The sequence below is a fragment of the Rattus norvegicus genome, chromosome 9, assembly GCF_036323735.1.
Source record: "Rattus norvegicus strain BN/NHsdMcwi chromosome 9, GRCr8, whole genome shotgun sequence".
Classification (NCBI taxonomy): domain Eukaryota; kingdom Metazoa; phylum Chordata; class Mammalia; order Rodentia; family Muridae; genus Rattus; species Rattus norvegicus.
Genome location: NC_086027.1, coordinates 3,818,889 through 3,842,344, shown reverse-complemented (window position 1 = coordinate 3,842,344; position 23,456 = coordinate 3,818,889). Strand labels below are relative to the sequence as shown.

Genomic DNA, 23,456 nt, shown 5'->3' with positions numbered 1-23,456 from the left:
TTTTCTTGTAAATTCCAGCAGCCTAAATATGCATTTCTAGGGTGCAGACTCGCAGTGTGCTCTGCATTAAAGTGACTGCTGCTTAGGAGCTGGTGGCTTCAGGGCACGGAAGACAAACAACAAGGAGGCTGACCTTTAAACTCAACCTGACCCTTCGTCACCATCAGACAAACAGTGCAGCGCTACTACAAACGCGCCGTGCCTTGATGGGAACGTTCGTCCCTTACTTTAATGTAATTATGACACCAGCTCCATAGCCCATGAGACTTACCTGGAGCTCCACTCTGTTCTGTTTGTCCATTTCATCTGACAACCCAAGTGTGCATACTTCAGTCCTGCTTAGAAGGGGGAACAAAAATATTCGTAGGAGCAGATATGGAGACAAAGTTTGGAGCAAAACTGAAGAAATGGCCATTCAGAGCCTGCCCCATCTGGGGATCCAGACTATATACATACAGCCATCAAAATCAGACACTATTGCTGATGCCAAGAAGTGCATGCTGACAGGAGCCTGATAGGGCTGTCTCCTGAGAGGCTCTGCCAGAGCATGACAAATACAGAGGCGAACGCTCACTGCAAACCATTGAACTGAGAACTGGGTCCCCACTGGAGGAGTTAGAGAAAGGATTGAAGGAGCTAAAGGGGTTTGCAACCCCATAAGAACAACAATACCAACCAACCAGAGCTCCCAGGGGCTAAACCACTACCCAAAGAGTACACATGGACAGACCCATGGCTCCAGCTACATATGTAGCAGAGGATGGCCTTGTTGGGCACCAAACGGAGGAGAAGCCAAGGCTGGACCCCCCCCCACCCAGTGTAGGGGAATATCAGGGTGGGGAGATAGGAAGGGGTGGGTGGATGGGTGGGAGAACACCCATTGAAGAAGGCCGGACTGGGGATAGGTTAGGGGGTTTATGGATGGAAAACTGAAAAAGGGGATAACATTTGAAATGTAAATAAATATAAAAATATCCAATAAAATAAATGAAAAAAATTAACATTAGGTTCACTTGGCATATAAGGATACTCTAATGCCTCTTCCCTAACAGACTGCTTTGATGAAACGGCCAAGGAACTCAGTTTACAGCAGTTCTCATTTCACTTCTGCTCACCCTCCTTCAATGTGTCCTCCTCCACCAATCTTCCAGTGTTCTGGGCATTTGTGCCACCTTCTCCTAACCTCTCCTCTCTCCACTCCTTTGCCACAGCTGCACCGGCATCTCTGTCTTACCTTAGCTTTGAGCAGTTGCACCCTGAGTCTTCCTGTCTGCTCATTGCTTCTTTCATCTGGCATGGCCATGCCCTTTCTAGCGAGAGCCCCGCCCACTGCCACCTCCTAAAGGACGGTTTTTATTATTGTCCACTGTCCCAGTACCTTCTGAGAATTCATCCCTAAAACCCTCATCACCCAGCTGGTATTGGTCAGGTTTTGCCCATGATAATCTAAGCGAGCTGAGGTCAGGTACTTGCTATCATATGCCATGGTTAACATGTGGAAGACAGAGGACAGCTTGAGGAAGTCAGTTCTGTCCACCATGTCATCAGGCTTGATGACAAGCACTGTACCCACGGGGCCATCCCACTGGCCACCAATTCAATGGATATTTTTGAGTATATACACTCAAAAAAATAATAATCTGAATCAAAAGACAAAAGCTTAGGAAAATGTTATATATGACAAAGCATAAAGTTATTAGTGAGTAAAGAACACACACAGTTCAATTAAAAAACACAATATATTTTTTAAATTTTCTTTAAATTATTCACTTTATATCCTGCTCACTGCCCACCTCCTGTCACCTGTTCTCACAGTCCTTCCTCCATTCCACCCTCACCTTCTCTGAGGAAGTGCCCCACCACCTGGGTATTCCCCTACCCTGCCCCATCAAGTCTCTGTGGAGCTAGGTGCTTCCTCTCCCGCTGAGGTCAGACAAGGCAGCCCAGCTAGAGGAACATAGGCCACGACCAGGCAGCAGTTTTTGGGATAACTCCCACTCCAGTCGCTCAGGACCCACACGAAGGCCAAGCTGCATATCCAGCCTGTGTATGTTGTTTGGTTGGTGGTTCAGTCTCTGAGATTCCCAAGGATACAGATTGGTTGACTCTGTTGGTCTTCCTGTGGAGTTCCTGTCCCCTTAGAGGCCTCAATCCTTCCTCCTGTTCTTCCATAAGAGTCCCAAGCTCCATCCGCTGTTTGGCTGTGGGTCCCTGTATCTGTCTGAGTCAGCTGGTGGGTGGAGGACAGCATGCTCCTGTCTGCAAGCATAACAGTATCATTTATAGCATCAGGGATTGGTGCCTGCCCATGGATGGCTCTCAACTGGAGTAGATTATTGGTTGGCCGTTCCCTCGGGCTCTGCTCCATCTCCTGTCCCTGCATTTCTTGTAGAGAGGATAAATTTGGGGTTGAACGTTTTATGGTTGGGTTGGCGTCCCTATGGCTCCATTGGGGTTCTTGCCTGGCTACAGGAAGTGGTCTCTTCAGGTTCCACATCCCCAGTGTAGTGAGTCACAGATAAAAACACCCCGTTTGATTCTTGGGTGCCTCCCTTTTCCCAAGTATCTCTGTCTCTCCTGGAGATGCCCCACACACTACCACAATCCAGTTGCAGATTTCCATTCATTCTCATGGCCGTTCCTCCCCACACCTGATCCTGCAGCCCCCATTCCCTTCCCCATCCCTTCTCCCACCCAGTTCTCTCCCTCCATCTGCCTCTTGTGACTATTTTATTCCCCCTTCTGAGTGAGATAAAAAGCATCCCAGCTTAAGCCTTCCTTGTTTAACTTCTTTGGGTCTATGAAGTATAGCTTTTTCCTCCTTCTCTTCCTCTAGGTTCCGAGACCCCCCTCTAGACCTTTTTGTCTGTTCTCATTCCCTATAGAACTCAGCCTACACCATGATTCTGCTTATCATGAAGAGTCTTTAATTTATGTCTTCAGTTCTATTCCTTCTCTAGATTCTTATTTCACCACTTATTTATTTCTCCTATATATAGATTCTTATTTCACCACTTATTTATTTCTCCTATATATAGCCTCAAATGTAACTCATTTCAGAATAAGTTATTGATTTTTACCTCCATACCCATAAACCCATACCCACTTGCTGCTTGGTAGTTAACAAGACAGAAGGAGAATCCCATTGTGGTGAGTAGTACTACCTGGAGTCCTAAAAACATCTTTGACTCCTCTGTCTTATCCCATATCACACATCAAGTGCAGACGCAAATCCTTCAAAATCTAACAAATGTCATGCAGCAAACGGGACCCTCTCTGTGCTGCTAGGATCAGTGAGTCAACATGGCTCACCTTGCCACTTGGCTCCCTGCCGGCCTTTCTGCTTCCTCCCTTCCTTGTAGAAACCATTCACTACTCAGAGCCCCTTACAACACCTGACAAAATCCAAAAATCTTTCCATGCCTTGCAGTGCAGTCATGTGCTGTCTACTGTCTGTCCAGCCTTGTTCATTCTGGTGCTTCGTGCACATGTACACTAGGTTGCAACCATGTGGCAGTGGCCTGTTCTCCACTCCTCACGTGGATGACCTCTCTTTTCCCGTGTCTGGAGCACTCTTCTCAAGAGTTTGTGTGGCACACACTCAGTCTATTCAGAGGGACTCCTTCCCACGGGTCCTTCTGCAGTAATGAACCCCTTCACTCTATCCCTGATTATTGTTCTATCCTTGTTATACCAGCCCTGCCCGAGACAATATTTTATTTATATGTATATATAGCTATTTATTTTCTCATTGTTTGTAGGAATGGGTCTGTTTGTTTCATATATTAAATAGAAACTCCATAGTTACCCTCTTAACTATTAACTAACCTTGTACCTCTGTTGGAGGATACAACCTAAAGAGTTCAGCTGTATCTTCTTGCATATATCATCTTGCCTGGGTTCGTTCACCCCTCATGGATAAAGGGGTGGGAGAGTCATGGATCCTCACTTGAGTATCCAGCCATTCCTCCCCACTAGGTATATGCTATTCTGCCCTAATTACTTATGCCCTTGGGGTCCTAGGGAAGGGCTAGAGTATACAGGATGGAAAAGACTAGATGGGGCCCCATCTATTATGGCTTTATGGAAGCCATATTCCAAGCAGTGTGAAGATTTTCCACTGTAGCCATCATGGAGTTACCCATATTCCTCTGAATAACCCCTTACTGTGTTCTGTAAGCAAGCCCAATAAACGCATTGGTTCCCAGGGTGAATTTTTGGTGGAGTCATGCCCTGGTTTGTAACTGGATACTTTGGAGTTTAACAACAAGCACCTAATGTCGGAAGGTCCTCTTCATGATACCAAAGAAAAATTGATAATTATCAGTGACACCCAGCTCGTGACCTATAACAGCAACCTATCCCTGCCTAAAAAAATGTGCTGGTTCAGTTAGTGGCCCAAATGTTAGGGAGCAGCCCCCACTTGTAGGTTTTACTGAAGGCCTGCTGTATGAGACTGAAACCATGCCCGACACTGCTAAAATGACCAAGAACCTGAGACTAAATAGACCATGGGCCTAGGGGAAACTCACTACAACTGTTCTGCTAAAGGAACATAGAGTTAACACTACTCCTAGTGACACACTGCTCCCCCTCAGCAGAGAAGCACCTTCTTGGACCTGATGGTAACAAGCACAGAGATGCCCAACTGGGCAATGTGCAGAGTACAAGAGACTGTGGAGGATTCAGTTCTAAGTAAAATGTCTTCATCAAAATTCTTCCCCTCAAGGATTCCTCCCACATTCTTACCCGATTTGTATATGTATGTATATATGTATGTATGTATGTATGTATGTATGTATGTATGTACATGTGAATGTTTAAGAAAACACCATCTTATATCATATATTTTAGTCCTCCAGCTCTCACAGTCTTTCCACCACCTCTTTCACACTGTATTTTGATACCTAGGTCACATCAGGTTATATAGTAGTATCTTTTTATGAACAGAAAAAAATTAATTTTGATGAAGTTAATTTTACCTGGTTTTTCTCCCAGTGTTGTTTTTCAATTCTGTCATTTACCTCAAATTAATTTTTGTATAGAGAACCATGTAAGAGTTGAAGTTTTAGCAGCCTTATTTATAATAGCCAGAAGCTGGAAAGAACCCAGATGCCCTTCAACAGAGGAATGGATACAGAAAATGTAGTACATCTACACAATGGAATATTACTCAGCTATCAAAAACAATGACTTTATGAAATTCATAGGCAAATGGATGGCACTGGAAAATATCATCCTGAGTGAGCTAACCCAATCACAGAAAAACACACATGGTATGCACTCATTGATAAGTAGATATTAGCCCAAATGCTCAAATTACCTTAGATGCACAGAACACGTGAAACTCAAGAAGGATGACCAAAGTGCGAATGCTTCACTCCTTCTTTGAAAGGGGAACAAGAATACCCTTGGCAGGGAATAGGGAAGCAAAGTTTAGAACAGAGGCTGAAGGAACACCCATTCAGAGCCTGCTCCACATGTGGCCCATATATATACAGCCACCAAACTAGATAAGATGGATGAAGCAAAGCAGTGCAGGCTGACAGGAACCGGATGTAGATCTCTCCTGAGAGACACAGCCAGAATACAGCAAATGCATAGGCGAATGCCAGCAGCAAACCACTGAACTAAGAACGGGACCCCCATTGAAGGAATCAGAGAAAGGACTGAAAGAGCTTGAAGGGGCTTGAGACCCCATATGAACAACAATGCCAAGCAACCAGAGCTTCCAAGACTAAGCCACTTCCCAAAGACTATACATGGACTGACCCTGGGCTCCAACCTCATAGGTAGCAATGAATAGCCTAGTAAGGGCACCAGTGGAAGGGGAAGCCCTTGGTCCTGCCAAGACTGAACCCCCAGTGAACGTGATTGTTGGGGGGAGGGCGGTAATGGGGGGAGGATGGGGAAGGGAAGCCCATAAAGAAAGGGAGGGGGAGGAATTAGGGGGATGTTGGTCCAGAAACCAGGAAAGGGAATAACAATCGAAATGTAAATAAGAAATAGCCAAGTTAATAAAGATGAAAAAAAAATAATTGAAGTTTATCTTTTCCACACCCTGTGTAAATCCTTAGTTATTTTCCTATTGCTATGAAGAGACATCATGTCCACGGCAGCTGATTTACAGCATTTTAGTTGTGGCCTTGCTTACGTCTCAGAGTCCATGATCATCTTGGGGAAACAGCATGGCAGCAGGCATTGACATTGCTGTAGTAGTCACTGAGAATGACATCCTGATCCAGGCAGGAGACTAACACAGGGCCGTGTACGGGTTTTGAAGCCCAAAGCCTACCCCGAGTGACACACATCCTCCAAGACTGCACCTACTAATCCTTTCCAAAATGTTCACCAGACAGGGACCAAGCATCAAATATACAAGCATATGGGGCCATCCTCATGCAAACCACCACAGATACCAGCCAACTTTCAGCACCAGTTGTTTAAAGGCCTTTCCTTGCCCAATTGAATTAAATTGAATTTTTGATTGAAAATCAGTTTGCTACACATATCTGAGTTCCTTTTTGTACTCTCCCTTTTCTCTTATAACACACTGGATTTTATTGTGTAATTTTTAGGAAGTATTGCTATTTAGGTAGTCTGTCTTCCCATTTTTCTTCCTTTTCCTCATTTTGGCTATTTTTCAGTCTTGAAATTTCAGGTAACTTTTATGATCAACTCTTGGATTTGTACAATTTTGGAGAGATGTTGGCAAGAATAGAATTAAACTTATAGAGAGTTTAGAAAGAACTGGTATCTCAGAACCTAATTTCTATCTTCATTTAGCTAGACCTTCGCATCTCTTAGCGACTCAAAAAGTTATTAGAGATATATAACATATTTTAACAAAAATAAGCAAATTCTCCTTTCCTGTGTCTAATTTGTGCCTTCCTTTTTAAAGTATGACTGCTGTCTTCAATGGATCACATTTTCACCATGATTTACCCTGCCTGCCTTGAAACTTCAGCAGTCCATTCCTGAAAGATACTGATTTCAGTGGCCCTGCCTTATTGCTCTAACTGTTCTCCACATATGATTAACTGCAGCTACCCTAAATGTTTTGTAAGGTATTTGGTGATTCTCAAATTGTAGAAAGGGGCAAAGAGAAAGGGAAACTTGCCAGCGAGTAAGCAGTTGTGAATTAAGTCCTCTTCCGCTTTACTGCGCTCTTCTAAGCGAGAGGCTCCTTGACCTTTAAGACACTGAGTGCACGCTGGGGTTACATTCTGGAATAATTCATATGGCTCTGGATCACAAGACCAGAAAATAAATTAGTCAAAGACTACCACTCAAGAAATAGAAGTGTTTATTCCTATAGATATATCTTGGGAAACTTAATGGCTTTATAGTCTATGATTAATGTATAGTTGCTAATTACTCGTTATTGTTAGTTTAACCAATGTTATAGATTGTTCAGACCCAATTAGGTAAGCTCCAGGGTGTACCTTATCCCTGCCCATTTATCAGTGCCAGCAGTTTTATCCATAATAATTACACCATATTGGGAAACAGTCGATCTGCCAGGTGTTAAGAGAATTATACTCATTGGGGTTCAGGGAGGTGTTGAGACAGGGTCTCTTATATCCTAGGCCAAGGCTGGCCTTTCTATATTACTCTCCTGCCTTTACTTCACAATCAACCAGAACTATGGTATTTAGAACGGATGAAATGTTTCCCTTACAACCCAAATTCCTAACTTTATCTTGTACTTTTAATAGCATCTTATAAAATCTGTGGTTCCTTGAGATGGGAAGTGACTTCCTTTTCTAAATAAGAAACCTCAGCTAGGTGGGTTTCTCACGCCTTTAATCCCAGCACCCAGGAGGCGGAAGCAGATGGATCTCTCTGAGTTCGAGGCCTGCCTGGTCTACTTTGCATGTTCCAGAACAGTCAAGGCTACATAATACAGACCATGTCTGAAAAAGTAAGATAAAATGAAAAATAAAGATAACAAGTCTCATACTATGACAGGCAAATTAAAATTAGATGTAAATATTCTTAGAAGCCAAATCTGATGGCATATACTTGTAATCTCAGCACTCAGAAAGCTGAGGCAGGAGAATTACAGGGTCAAGGCCACATATGGGCCATGTTCTTCTCACTTAAGAGATGCAGTGGGAAGGATGAGAGGAAGGATTTAATATTCTGGTTAGTTTAATATACCCAAAGTAATAGAATTTCAAAAAAATAGTTCATTTTATAGAATTGAAAGTCTTCAACTTAAAAGAATTTTTAAGAATATTTTTATTATTAAATATCCTGAGTCTTGAGAGGAAGGTTATGATAGGGATGTTTGGCCTAAACACCACACAATCTTTTATTCTCTAAAAACTGATCAGTTGTGGGTCTTTTTCTCTCTACGTATTAATCAGTATCTACTGCACAAATAAGCTTCTTTGATGAGGACTGGATTATCTGTGTGTGTAACCATAAGTTAGAGTAGTTTAATACTATGTCCTTCTAGCAATAGAGTAGTAGTTGGTTCTCCCCTGGTGCCATGGCCTACATAGTCTTGGCTGCTTGGCCCCAATAGATTGCCAAGCATGAGTCCATCCCTGTCGAACTGGTCTTAAATTCAATCTTAAAGTATTCAGCCACTCCCATAACGTTCATGCCACTATTGGCCAGCCGACATACCTTGCCAGACTAGTTAGTATTGTATCTTTCAGGGCTCACAACTGGAGGAGGAGCAGAAAGTTTGTAAAAGCCAGTGGATGACTATAGTGAAGTAGTATTTGCTAAATACAACAAATGAACTCACAACAGCTGTGATTACATGCCCAAACTCAAGCCCGACAAAATTCCAACACGGAAGAGAAGTGTAATCACGAAGTCCCACTCCTGTCTTACAAGCTGTGGTTGACGGATGTAGTTGGAAAGAGAGAGTTCATTTTCTTCAGGGATGCAGTCCCTAAGGGGGTACCTATGCTCCAGTAATGGTATGCATGTATGTTTATGTATATGTGTGTGTACGCTTCACTCATGCATACATATACTAGCAGTACTAAGTGCACTCCATGAATAGAAAAGAAAGCAGGCAAACATGAAATTGGGAAGTAATCATGGTGGAGATATATAGGGAAGAAAGTGCAGGAGAGGGAATGGTAGGTAAACTTGATCAAAATATATTATATGAATTATGAAATTATCGATAAAATATTAAATACTAGCTTAGATCTTAGAATTTTCTTAGAAGTGATTATGAATGTTAATATGACATTACAATAATCTAAAATAATATCATCTTGCAATTCTGGCAACTGTCTTAAATTTCCATAGAGGTTGCTGTAGAGAAGCATAAAATAAATAAATATGAGCCTTAATCTACTCAGAGTAAATCAGTAATAACAAACTAGCAATATACAGGAATACAATGGGGACATTTCTATCCCAAAAACAAGATGTGTATATGCACTTTTAAGTACTTTTGTACTTAAAACATAATCTTTTTAATATGATTTTTAATTAATATACAGTCGGATAACTGTAAGGCATTTTTGAGCAGGTGTGATAGATTCTCTTTCCTCCTCCGCTGTCGCTAACTCCATTAGCCTGTTCTTCCCTGAGTCTCTCACATCTTTCATGTCCCACATGTGCTTCGCCTACCCCGTGTCTTCCCCATCACTTGCTTTCACCCTCTCTTTGTCTCCTTTCTTGTTTTTAATACATGCACCCCAAAACCACACACACATTACAGATTAGGATCTACATATAAGAAGGGACATGAAATTGTCTGTCTTTCTGAGTTTGGGTTACCTTGCTTAGTATTTTACCCTCCAGATTCATCTATTTTCCTGAAATTTTCATGTTTTTTTTAGAGCTGCCTAAAATTCCTTTGTACATGTGCACCCTGTCTTCATTACCTGGTCATCATTGGTAGGCATGGACTGCTCCATTTCCCTTCTCTTATGCAAGGAGCGGCAGCAAACATGGATGTCCGCATGTCTCTGTGATAGAATACAGTCCTTTCTCTATGCCCAGGAGTGGTATATCTGGGTCATAGGATAACTTTGTTGTTAGTTTTTGAGAAAACCTCTACACTGGTTTCTTTTTTTTTTTAATAATAAACTTTTTTATTTCTCCAATAACTTTTAAAATGTGAACATTCTGTGATTTAATCCGTTTTTACTTCCAAGTAACTTCTTCATTGGGCCTCAGTTCCCTTTGAAATAGCTTACTCTTATTCCGGAAGGCAGTGAGCTTTTCATCATCCTTCCTGTCTAGATATTATCCAAAGGCGAATCCCATAGGGACAAGTATATGAACCCAGTGCTCACGCACAAGCTGGAGTGAGGTCATCTTGACTGCTTCAGCCGGGTGTCAAGCGGAAGCCGTGACCCAAGGAGCTGCCACTCGCAGCGCCCGCCCTGAGGAGAGGGTTGGCGACGACAAATCGACGTCTCTCCCTTCTCACGAGTGAGTCCTCTACATTTTGAGCTTTAAATAATCGTGATAGGTTCTGGATAAAACTTGGATCCAAGCTGACAAGGTTTGCGACCTTGGCGCCGTCACCTTCCCTGAACCGGTTCCTCGCCATCCCTACAGATCTACACTGGTTTCTATAATGGATGCCCTGGTTTGCACTCCTCAACCATTAGCTGTCCAATTTCTGGATGACAGCATTCCCACTGGGATAAAAGTAGTTTAATTTGCATTTCCCTGATGACTAGAGATGTTGAACACATTAAAATGTTTACTCCCCATTTGTGTTTATTCTTTTCAGAATTGCCTGTTTATTTCTTAGCCTACTTGTTGACTGAAAACTGGGAGGGGTTGACTTTTTTTAATTTTTAAATTAGATTTTATGTATATAGGTGTTTACAACCATTGTGTATGTGTGACTGGTTCCTGTAAAAGCCAAAAGAGAATATCAGATCTCCTGGAGCTGGAATTACAGATGGTTGTGAGCCACCATGTGATTGTTGGGAATTGAACCCATGTCCTCTGGAAGAGCCATCTCTCTATCCCTGAGTTGACTTTTAATGAACTATTATTTAAACTGTATAGAGGTCCAAGTAATTAACAAAAAAAAAAAAAGGTTATCTAAGCCAATCTGTTTGTCCAATTTGAATATTTTTACAATTCATTCTTCTGATATTGCTATTTTTACTCAATAGAAAATAACATTAAACATAACCATCTGAAAATTTTAAGTGTACCCATATAATAATTGTGCCCATAGAATTAAGAAAATGAGGCGGAAGTATAATGGGAAAGGCAGAGTGAAGAAAAGAAATACATAAGCGAACAACTGAATGAACAAACCAGCAAACCAGGCTTCAGCCTTGGTCAAGAGAACATAGTAAAAACAATTACCCTGAAAAGTACTTCAGAATGCAGGGGAGGGGATACGTTAAATTGAAACTGATCTAAGAAAATTGTATTATAGTTAGTGAAAAAAACAAACTTTTATCTTGGGGGGTCTTTTTAGGATTTTTGTTGTTCACTTTCGTTAGGGAGAAGGCCTGGCTTTTGTTTAAAGCTTCAGAAAGGCTTGGTGGTGGCTAGAAATGGGTCGTGACTCCAGCATGTAAGGTAGTGAATGAAGACTAGAGCTCTTTAAAGCAAGCAAGGAACCAGGGATTAGGAAAAGCAGCCAGAGTCCCCGATTTCCACAGTCACTGAAACGGAGCCAAAGGAGTCCCAAAACAGTCCAGTGAGAACTGACTTATGATGCCGGTGCTTCAGTCAGGTTCCTGCTTCTTCAGATAATGCTGCTGGCCAAGGTAGTGCCAAAAGCCAAAGTTCTAGACACTGTTTCCAGTCTTTCTTCTGTGTGCTGTCTACAACAGACAATACCCATGCGGACAGGCTGCAGGCACAAGGATTTGGTTATTCAGTGTCTTGTTAACTCCAGATTCCTCTGGCTGTTTTCTTTCAACACTGTACATTACACTCTGTTTCCAGTCCCTGGTGCCTCTCAAATCTGACAACTGCATTGATTCCCATGACGTCACAGCACACCCACAGCCACTAGTACTGTTGCGAGGTATTTATTAGTTCATGTGAAGAATGTTGCTAGTTTATTCAACACTTAATTGAGTCACTTTGATGTAAAAACGGTCCTGCCTGAAAATCAAGCCTTGAAAACATGCTTCTCCTAGAAGACATGATTTACCATTGCTTATGTCTCGGACACTTCCCTTCAAGGATTGGTTTGAAAAGGTAATATGCTTCTAGAAGTTCTGAGTACTAGATGAAGAAGAATATTTTTTAAGACAAAAACATTTTTAAAAGAAGCTCATCTCTTTTTAAAAGCTGTTCAGATGAAGAGAAAAATCTCTCAGCACATTCTTGATCTATATGTTTTTGTGGTTATTAGTAGTGAGGAAGATACATTAACCATACTCTCTTGATAATGCTATAGCTGTTTCTTGGTACTTGTATCAACATATAAATTTCACAACTGGCAATATGGGAATTTGACTAGTACATTTTTTGTTTATCTAAAGGGGTAACAACATTATAAACTTTTTCATATCTTTGAATTATGGATGTCAATTTACACACAAGCAAGACTGAAATGCAGCTGAACATGGCCGCCACCCTTGTGCTGCTACTTACTAGGAACAGGCATGTGTGCATGCTGCTGAGCGGCAGCCGCAGAGAAGACCGCCTTGTTTGTCCAGCACCGATGAACCCTTCCTCTTTATTTCATTCATTGTTTTCATCCAGTAAACATGGATTGAGAACCCTCTCTTTTGCCAGCTATGGTATGTACAAGCTGAGTGTACCCTTCTTCATCGGGAAGCTGGTGAGAGCTGAGAAGCAGTGCCTGCACACTGTGTATCCTTACTCTCACTAGGAAACATTTTACACACAGTTTTGGAAAAATGCTAAGTAGCTTAGTTCTGCAAATATGAAACTTGATGAAAAATCAATCATTTGAATTAATTTTATTATATTATTTTTATACTTCATTAAGAAAAAGTAAATAAATCTTTGGTAAAATACTTTTATTTTAATTTTTATGATTTTTTCTTTTATTGGATATTCTCTTTATTTACATTTATTTACATTTCTAAATGTTATCCCCTTTCCTGGTTTCCACTCTGGAAACCCCCCATTCCATTCTGTCACTCCGTGCCTCCATGAGGGTGCTCCCCACCACTCCCTCCCGCCTCCCCACCTTGAGATTCCCCTACCCTGGGGCATCAAGCCTTCACACGACCAAGGCCTTCTCCTTTCATTGATGCCCAACAAGGCCATCCTCTGCTACATATGGAGCTAGAGCCATGTGTACTCTTTGGTTGGTGGTTCAGTCCCTGGGAGCTGTGGTGGGCTCTAGTTGATTGATATTGTTGTTCTTCTTATGGGGTTGTAAGCCCCTTCAAGTCCTTCAGTCCTTTCTCTAACTCCTCCATTGGGGAACCCTTTCTCAGTCCAATGGTTGGGCATCTCCTCTGTATTTGTCAGGCTCTGGAATCTGAGTATTTCTCCTGCAGTCCAGTGTAAGCCCTGTAGTAGCTAGCCCATAATATTAGCTAGTGAGGAGACTTTATGGAAGGGAGAAACATAATGGCATCCTCTTCATTACAGAACTATAGATTGGTTCTGTTCAGAGTAGCAACTAGTAATCCCAAGCATAGAACTGCCACGTGAAAAGGAGAGATGCTTTGAAAGTGCTGCCAGGTAGAAATGGGAGAAGGGGTGACCGTAAAGTCAAGGTCACTAACTCTAATAGACTGTTTCCACTTCTGTGAGAAGAGGCAATGTGTCTACTAGTGATTTGAGAAATTGTAATAGAAACATTGGTATTTACAACCTCCTACAACTGAGGTGATTTATGATCATAACTAGTCTTCAGCATAATAGCCCTGAGATATACTATAACACTGAATCATTTGGGAAATAACAATATTCATTTGGTGCTTTCTTTGCCAGACATATTTATAACACAGATTCTGTCAAAACATGGAAGACAAGAAAGAGTGTGAGACAGGAGACGGGTGCAGGTGGGGCGGTTGGGGTTTGCTGTGACAGAGAGACTTGGGGACTTTAGATAAGATGTCCAACCCTCTGTAGGTCTCCTTGATACCACAAAGCAGGTTTTAAATCAGACACTTGTTTATGTGTTTTTATATTAATGTGATGTGGATATATTTCTCCCAAAAGCTTCCTGTATCTAACTTGGTCCTTAGCTGATGCTTCCAGCCATTGAGAGTCATTAGATGACATAGGCTCTGGCTCTTTCAGTGTAGTAGCCATTCATAGGTCCCTGATATGACGACGTAACCGGAAGATGGTAGAAAGTAGGAGGCCGCACACAGTTGGAGAAAACAGGCTATCCAGAGTTTCTGGTCTGGACCCTTGAGGTCTCAGTCTGTCTTCTTGCCACAAAGTCAGCAGCTCAGTTCTGCAGTATGCTCCCAACCACAGTGACACTCGAGGCGATGAAACAAGCTAGTACTGACTTAAACCATGAGCCAGAGTAAAGGTGCCCTCCGGTCAGCGGTCATAGGGACAGAAGTGCAGTTCTGCAATGACACTCTCAGCAGTGTAAATGTTAGAGATCCTAACTGGTCTAAACTGATCTTTGTCTTCAGCTGAGAAAAAAATTTTAGAACAAGCCAGCATAAAACATAATTGGGTTTTATTTAAAAGAAGATTTTCATAAAGATTTTAAATCCAAAGAAAGATAAAAGACGTAAAGACACTTAGAAAGAAAGACACACCTCAGAATATGGGTAGGGCTTCTCAGAGAAGAATCCTGGTTCGTTAAAAGACATTTGTGATACAGATTTAAGCACAATGGTCAAAGAGAAAGACAGCCATTCAGGAAAGGGCATGAGCTTACAAAAGGAGAGTTGATATTAAATATCCCAGCATTAGCCGTGTGTTCTGTGTCTGTGGTTCTCACATTACATCTCAAAGGCTTGCTAAGAAACTCTGTACCTGTCCTACCTGTGTTTGAAATGTGAGTTATAAGTAGCTCCAAAGATGCTTTGGATGGGAATGTCAGCTGATAAATAAAATCAGGAGCCACCAGGACCAGATGTACAGGGTTTCTAGTGAAACTCCTGGACAGTTACAGGTGTAACTTAGGGGAAGAGAAGGCCATTGAGCAGATGGTGGGAGTTCTGTTAGAGTCCTTGCTTCTCAGCTGGCAGCAGGATCTAGCAGGCTCCAAGACAAAGGGCTTCTTTTCCTTCCTGTCCTAGCTTCCTCAATTCCTTGACTTAATTCAAGTCAGGTGTTCGGTATCAGCTAAGAGAGTCAGACTAATACTTCTGTTTAACTGGAGTGGCCAGGAGTGGAAGAATATCTTCTTGGGCAGCTGTACCTCAGAAAGGAGCACAGCTTTGACGCAGAATGAGCCTTGTGGAAGGAGTGACTGGTGACACTTGTTTTCATACGCCACATTACTATCCTGTGGTCATGTGAAGTTGGTATTATTTATGTGGCTGACTTAATAAACAGCCCTTTTCAAGACTAGATGTGTTTGATTCAAGTAGAATATGGAAATGCATTCTCCTCCAAGGTAAATAATGTTCTCCCCCTTCACCTGATTTTCCTTTTCTCTCCAAGGACCAATGCCAGAGGTGCTCCTCTGAATATACACAAGGTCTCCAACAGCTTGATTAACTTTGGAAGAAAGTTGATTGCCCCGGCCTCAGCTCCAGGCAGTATGGGTGGCCCTGTGCCTGGGAGCAACAGCAGCAGCTCTTTCTCTGCTGCCGTCCCCTTCAGGACCTCCGCAGAAGCCCCGAGGCATCATTCTCAGCAGCAGCGGCAGCAGCAGCAGCAGCAGCAGCAGCAGCAGCAGCAGCAGCAGCAGCAGCAGCAGCAGCGGTTGATGAAGTCTGAAAGCATGCCGGTACAGTTGAACAAAGGTAGGAGAAAGCCAGTAAATGCAAAGAACGTGAAGTGTGACGAGATTTGCTGACTTGCCTGTGGGAAACCAACGCCTCAGAAGCAGAAATCCATGAAATCTTAATTTTCTAAAACTCTACTGTATGTGAGCTTTGTAAAGTTATTAGATAACATGTTCTTCTGAGGTATTTGACAATGTATTCTTTAGCATTTGTACCTCAGTGTGGCTTGCACTTTTCATCTCTACAATGGTATGAACTTATCAGCTGACTGTGTTCTCTGACAGCTTCATAATAATGCTCTGAGTCCTGATCTCTTTCAGAAGAGTCTGAGATGGGCAGGAGTAACAGTCACAGCAGTCAGCAATGTGCATGGCGTAGAAGAGAGTCTGTGGTCTCTCTCACCCACCTGTGCCATGGCAAGGAATCCAATCTGGATCTTTAGGGAGAAAAAAAAAAAGCTAAAAAAAACCTTTAGCATCTAAAAAGAGCATTCAAGTCCGTACACTACATGGTACAAGCAAAACATGGGGTGAGACGAGAAAGCCTGTGAGATGATGGAGACTGTGCTCACTGGTGGGGCTGTTCACTGCACACTGGGAGTAAGAAATAGCAACGTGGTGGCAAAAGCTGCACAGAAAGCATAGCAGTTGTAGGCATCCAATCACAACAAACATCCCACCTAAAACTGGGTCCATGCCTTACAGCAGTACCTACATTAACAGCAAGACTCGGGACTGAGTGGTACCAAGCAAAGTGTAAACTAAGTCACATGATTTTACATACTGACATTTAACAGGGAGTTTAACTGACAGTGCCAATTAATGTATCATGCACACATGTGCACATGCATGTGCATCTGAAGCCTTCCATTCCTGTCATCATGCTTTTAGTTTTTAAATTACTGTGTCTATATGAAATATTAGGTGTTATAGGATTAGTATCTGAGGTTTATTAGAATATTCACTTTACCTTCTATGAAAATATCTCATTTAAAATTACATTCTTCTCTTCTTACTGTAGATTGTCACAAATGATTTAAAGAAAAGGAGACATCAAGTCATTTACATGTTGAAAATATATCTTAATGCCAGGAGATATGCCCACTTCCAGAATGGAAATGAATGTTATTTTATATATCTCTTAATTGTACTGTTTTATTGTTCTAAACAAATATGATTTCAATATTGCTTTGATAACAAGCTGTAGTCTGTTGTAATTCTAACTGATGGCAGGCAAATGAGTCAGAGAATCTCTTAATGCTTTAGTTTAAATTTTCTGAGAAACCAAGCCAAATGACTATAGAAATATAAAGTTGTATCTCTAAGGAAATGTCAAGTATTAATATCACAGTACGTGAGAGAGGAAGCGCATGGAGGCGGAACAATTGCTGAAGACGAATTCCCCAGACATGAGGAGACGCAGAGCACTTCAGCACATAGCGGAGCATGAGAGTCACGAGGCATTCTGCAACTGATCCCCATCCTAACGGAAATGGCCCTTCTTTGTTGTTTTATAGCTCTTCTAGTTTGCTTCTGGCTTATTCTTCTCATGTGAACTCCCACCAACACGCTACCCCCCCCCCAGAAAAAAAACAAAATAACAAACAAAAAAAACCTTAACAACAAAAGTCCCTGCAGTGTTCTGCTTACGTAAAAGGTGGGATAAAGTAAAGGGCCAAAAAGAACCATGTATAGAGATGAGAGCTTTTTACTTTACGGTCCTCCTCTCTTTACTGGTAAAACCTAAACAAGACCTAAAGCTCTGACAATTTAACAAGAGCTCGGAGCTGATGGCTGGGGAACCAGCAGTTTCTTGAAACCTGTGGTGCTTACATAAGAGTGCTCGTCCATCACTGGCCGTGCTGCTGGCTTCCCACAGACCGTGTCCTCACTGACAGCGACAGCCACAGCAGCCTGGCTGCAGCTTGTGGTACAGAGAACCATCCACAGGGTGACAGCCTTTCAGGGTGCTCTGATGGAAAAGAAAGTTGGAAGGTTGCTTTGAAATGGTTGTTTGTAAGATGGAAATGTGGCTTTTCTAGGTCATAGTGAGTTGTACTTGTAACTGTAAAAGGAAGGTCATGCCACCCAGATGCATGCATGTAACTAACGTGCATGGTGTAGTTTGTGTGTCCACTGAGAGGAAGGTCATGCCACCCAGATGCATGCATGTAACTAACGTGCATGGTGTAGTTTATGTGTTATGAGGAAAAGGTCATGCCACCCAGATGCATGCGTGTAACTACGTGCATGGTGTAGTTTGTGTGTAGTTTATGTGTTATGAGGAAAGGAAACCACCAGAGCCGCTGTTCCCTCATCGTCCTAGTAATAATTTCCTTAAATATTAAAATGAGAAATCTATATAGCAAAAGGGGTAACTGGCGTAGACTTGAAAATGCACAGAAATAGAGCCTACCATTTATCAATTTAGTGAATGGTGTTATGAAAACTTGGGCTCTGACCATTTCATTTCTACTCAAAGCAATTCTATGAGATGTGGTCCTTATCACAAATTTGATGTCGGTTATAGGAGAACATTTCTGTGTTCTGTTAGTTGATAGAAATGCTGTAATGGCACAGTGTGGCTATGCTACAAATCAGAGTGCATTAAGTATCCAGAACACTGAAGGATGCTATTTAATTTAGAAATTGATTTGTACTAAAATAGATGTGTAATTCTGTATGTTATTATCTATGTTAATCATGTTGTTTTATATTATATAGTCTATATTAATCAGTAATTTATATACATATATTAGTAAAGTGTATATATAGTTTTTATATACATATATAAAAGCTAGAGAAGAAGCAAGCCTATAGACCATACACAGGAAGTCTGGCATCTTTCAAAAGACCTGCTTTCTTTTGCTTAGTAACCTCAAAATAGCTGTCAGACAGTGCTGTCTCCAGGAGTCATTCTGACAGCTGCGACTGTGGTCATTGTTGAACACTGTTCCCCCCAGAAACAGAAAAGCTGGAAGTCCAGTGTCTGTGTGCCCACTCTTGGTGGCCTCTCCCTTCATGCTCCTTTTCCTCTTTGTCTTGGTCACTAAGGCCTGCACTCCCATCCCTGCTCTTTCTATGTGCATATCCTGTTCTTTTGTTATTTGAACACTGCTCTATTATAACCATTTACTATGGTTCCAATTTAATAAAATATTGCCTATAATAAAGGGATATAGCTCACAGATGCACTTGAAAATACATGTGGTAAGTTTGGAATATTTTCACTGGGTAATATGAAATTAGAGCTTGCTTAGGTCTTTCATATGAATTTCCTTTAAAGTATAGTCTAAAATATTTTTTACATTGGAAGAAATCAGTTTCAAAAGAACGCCTGTTAATAAGTGCTGTTTAACATCCATATGAATAAGTCTTTTAAAAGATATCTAGAAACCATACTAATATCTTTAAATGTCATAAAATCTGCTCAGAAAAACCTTTTATTGTTGAGGTTTCCTATCCCCAGTATAGTAGAAACTTGTAGTAGGAACTTGTGAGCTTTTCCTTTAATAAAAACAGACAAAAAATCTCCACTGGAAACATCCTTTTAAAGAAATTACTTACTTTAAAAATATGTCAGATATTTCTCTAAGCTCTCACTGTATTTTCTGTTCTTCACTTTTAATAATTTGATAAAATAGTACAACATTCAGTATGAAAGGCAAAAGGTTGTCTATTTTCATTTTATCATATCTAATTATTTTTTCTTATGAAATCTAGGCGACGTAGTTACAGGAAGCGATGCTCAGGTTTCCGTTCCTGTCCAGGCTCTAACTGACCTCCAAGGTACAGTTGCCACCTCCCTATCTGTCTGTTCTCCCTCCCTCCCTCCCTCCCTCTCTCCCTCTGTCTCTCTCTCTTTCTCTCTCTCATTTATTGGCATGTGCTGCCCCACCCCATACTGGCCACCTTCAGTCTCACAACCATCTCCATAACCCATAGTTTCTGTGCCTACCCACCATTCAGCCCATCGGTCCACTACCATAGTTTGGCCACTAAGTGGCACTGTTGTATAAAACAAAAATTCCCTCTCAGCTCCTACTTTGTTGGCATCAGGCTCCACTGTGGATTTTCTTTTCACAGTGAACAATCTTTTTCTTTGCCAAATATGATTCAAACTAGTTTGAGGTCATCTTCATCATTATGCTCTGTAAGGTGACTGACACAGGAGCGACTTTTGTTACTGGATAAGTTCTCTGTAACAATATTTAACAAATATTGATTTTTTTCTGTGCTATGACTACCCATATTTCACTAAAAAAAATTACCACCTGTCTTTTTCACAGCCTGTTTTTGAAATATTTTAAGTATCACCTTCATTTTAAAAAATTTGTCATACAATTTAACCAGTGAAACAAATTACCATAAATATGAATGATAATAGTTTACAATCAAAAGCTAGAATTTTAATATTATCCATGAGTTTAGCTTAAGAAATAAAATGTTACCCATTTTCAATGCTTCCTGTGGGATTTTAGAACATAAATATTTAAGATTACATCAGTAATCTTTTTCTTTGCATCTTTTAGGTGAAATAAACTGTAATGAGAACATTTGTTACATGGAAGTTTAGACTTAAAGATTCTCTCATTCAAATTCAAGCTGAAATGAGAATAATACAATAGTAATTAAACCTCATATCATGTTTGGCTTAATTTAAAATATTCATGTGCATATAATAAACTAATTATATTTATATTAAAATATTATCCATAATTTTTCTTTTATCGAGATTTTGTTTTCAACAATATTTATGGAACAAGCTTAAGTACCCCCTGCATGACAAGCTGGCTCTGTTGGTGCCCCGGTTTCCCACAGTGTCCCTCCTTCTTGGATGTCACTCTTGCTGTAGAGGATCAGTCACAACAACTCATTTGGGACTCATCCTTTTTCTGAATGTGTTTAGAATCCCCTTTGCCCCCACACTGTGAGAGAGAATTTGTCAGTCCAATGGGGGCAGTTCCAGCCACCATGTGGTGAACCTGGGGCAGAGGGAGCAGGGGATGGCCACATCTCCTGAGTCTCCCTCCTCCGCTCACCTTCTGCAGAGCGCTGCAGGGCAGGAGGAGGGAGTGCGCAGAAGAGTTAGTGCTGACAGCTGATGCCTTCCTTCCTCTGCTGAACGGGCAAAATAATAAGAGGTGAAGAGCACGGTGAATGTCAGACTTTCCCACGCACCGTAGCCATGTGGATTTTTATAAAGAAAAACAGGAGTGCAAATAGGTTCATGATCTCAGAGCAATAAGCAATCTTTAGAAAGTGACTGGAAAGCTCTCTTTTATATCTTGTATGGTTGCAGTCACACAAAACCTTGTTGCTGCAAAGTCCGTTTTTAGAAGATTTAATTTCATATATATCCTTTATATTAGATTTTTCATTGCCATAAATATCTTGAAAGATTTTATTTCTCTGTATATTAATATATATATATATATATACACTTAACACCCAGAGAGACTCCATTACAGTACTTGTTAGGTTTTTTTAAATTTAAAAGCTAAGTGTCCCTGGCCAGGTTGCCACTGCTCACAGCCTTAGGGATCAAAGCACAGTAACATCTGGCAACTCAGTTACTTAAAGGAATAAATGCAAAGATGGAGGAAACCTCCACTTCTCTGCCAACCCCTCCACTCCACACTCCCCAGTAGAAATCTTAGGTTTCATATGGTTGCTACTAGGGGGCGAAATTAAGGAGGAAGACGGGAGTTACCGTAGTTTGACCAGAGCTCATCTGTAGATGACCTCCCTTGAAGACCACCAAGAAGAATGTGTTAACAGAAATGTCCAAGCTCGACGGCTATTGGGCACAAAGGAGGAGGCCAAGTCAGGAGAAGTGGAGCATAAGAGTAAGAGACAGCATCTCCTCCCGAATTCGATCTTAAAACAAGCAAGTGTCTTTCAAAGATGCTGTGTCAGCTACTCTAGCTACTGTCGAGAGTGCGGAGTGGTAGGTGGGCCGGGGGTAGACAGAGAGCTAGCTGCATTGTGTTCAGATTAATTGTTATAAGACAAATAACTTAGCTTGAAAATGTGATTTTATAGAATACTTTCTCCAAAAAAAAAAAAAAAAAACTAAATAAATGATTATCCTGGTTGAGAAAATGCTTCCGTCAGATTGCCTGCAGGCGAGTCTGCGGTGAATTCTTTTCACTGATGGCTGACGTAAGTGTGCCCAGCCATCCCTCAGCAGGCGGTCATGAGTGTGTAAGAAAGCAGGCTGAGCAGACCATGCAGGTCAAGCCAGTAGACACCACTCTGCAGCTTCGCTTCCGTTCTTGCCTCCTGGTACCTAACCTGAGTTCCCATCCTGACTTCTCAGTAATGGAGTACAAGTTGTAAGCTGAAATTAAGTCCTTCCTCCCTGAGTTGCTTTTGGTCCTGATGTTTTATTGTACTGTGATAGAAACCCTAACTAAGACAGAAATTGGTACCAAGTCCAGGTATTGCTTTGACAGTTCGAATCATCTTAACCCTATTGCGGGCAGGATGTTGGAAGAACTTTGGAACTCTGGGCTGTAAAAGCCGTTGTGGAAACTTGGAAGACAATGCTGAGAGCAGTGCAGAGGATAGAGGCCGCCAGACACTCCTACAGTGCCATGTCTGTGATATTTTGAAGTAAGAATCCATGGCTCTGGTCCACTTGCGATGAAGAATCATTATGATTAAGAAGAGACCATAATCACTAAAATGAACCCTCTGGCTTTGTTGGCTCAATCGATACTTGTCAGATGGGGCTAACGAATCGGCTATGATTAAGATGAGACCAGAATTACCGAAACAAAGTCTCTGGGAATTAATTCTTCAGAGTCAGAAAAAAAAAAAATCTGTGGTCCAGAGCAGGCCAAAACTGTATCTTATGCTAGCGGCTGGACTATGTAATTGTACAAAAAGATTCCCAGGCAATATTGGGTTTGAAGGCAAACGGGTCAGGGAGAGTAACAGATGTGGCCTGGTGACTGTGCAGCCTCTGTTGCAGTTAGAAGCTTCGGGACTAAAGGAGTAGTGGGGAGAAATTGAGGTCTGGCACCTTGCCTAGAGAAAGTGTATATACAGAGAGCCTAGGAGCAGTGCATGATAAGTGCATGCAGCCCAGCAGCAGTGAGGCCAGCATAGTGGGCAGACCAAAACTGTGGGACACCTACAAGGTGTGGAGCTGCCTGCGTCCTTCCGTGCCATGGTTCATGCGTTCCAGGCATCAGTCATTATACTACTGGGGCTTGCTTGGTTTGGCTTTGATTTCATTGTGACTATTTCCTGGTTCTTCCCTCTTTGCTTTAGAAATATATTAACTTCTTTTTTGATTTTATAGAAGCCAACAGCAAAGAGGCTTTTTGTATATTTTAGAGAGACTCGGAACTGTAAGACTTTGGATGTTTTAAAGAAAGTAAACATTTAAAGTGTTTAAATTTTAAAGGAAGGTGGGATTTTGAAAAGTTGATATATTTCATGCTATGATTTAATATCAATATGCCATCTTAGGGGAAAGATTGTAGCTTAAGAGTCTTTGTGTGTCAAGTTGGCAAAGGGTCAGTTGTGCTGGCTTGGTTGTTTTGTCAATTTGACAAGCTAGAGTGATCTGAGAGGATTACACCTCAATTGAGAAAATGCTTCCATGAGATCTGCCTGTAAGCACACCTGT

The 23,456-nt window shown here is 41.5% G+C and overlaps 1 protein-coding gene, 1 long non-coding RNA gene and 1 pseudogene across 19 annotated transcripts in view; 1 reads left to right on the top strand and 2 right to left on the bottom strand.

Moving 5' to 3' along the window:
* Positions 1-23,456, top strand: part of Tbc1d5 (TBC1 domain family, member 5) — a 516,940-nt gene that overhangs the window by 414,627 nt on the left and 78,857 nt on the right. For 15 of the 18 annotated variants that reach the window (XR_010054624.1, XR_005488952.2, XM_063267576.1 and 12 more), the window contains 2 exons: positions 15,529-15,833; positions 19,538-19,603. Coding sequence is in view for 16 of the 18 variants with exons in the window: in XM_063267576.1 (XP_063123646.1) it covers positions 15,529-15,833; positions 19,538-19,603 (371 nt within the window). In the remaining 2 variants the exon portion in view is untranslated. The remainder of the gene's footprint in view (positions 1-15,528; positions 15,834-19,537; positions 19,604-23,456) is intronic. The other 3 variants (XM_063267575.1, XM_063267574.1, NM_001134762.1) reach the window with 1 other exon arrangement.
* LOC134480471 (uncharacterized) overlaps positions 1,721-23,456 on the bottom strand; it is a 37,518-nt gene continuing 15,782 nt past the window's right edge. Inside the window, exon 2 of the long non-coding RNA XR_010054913.1 lies at positions 1,721-2,259. This is a non-coding gene — a long non-coding RNA (uncharacterized LOC134480471). The remainder of the gene's footprint in view (positions 2,260-23,456) is intronic.
* Positions 10,045-10,431, bottom strand: Ndufb1-ps1 (NADH:ubiquinone oxidoreductase subunit B1, pseudogene 1; annotated as a pseudogene).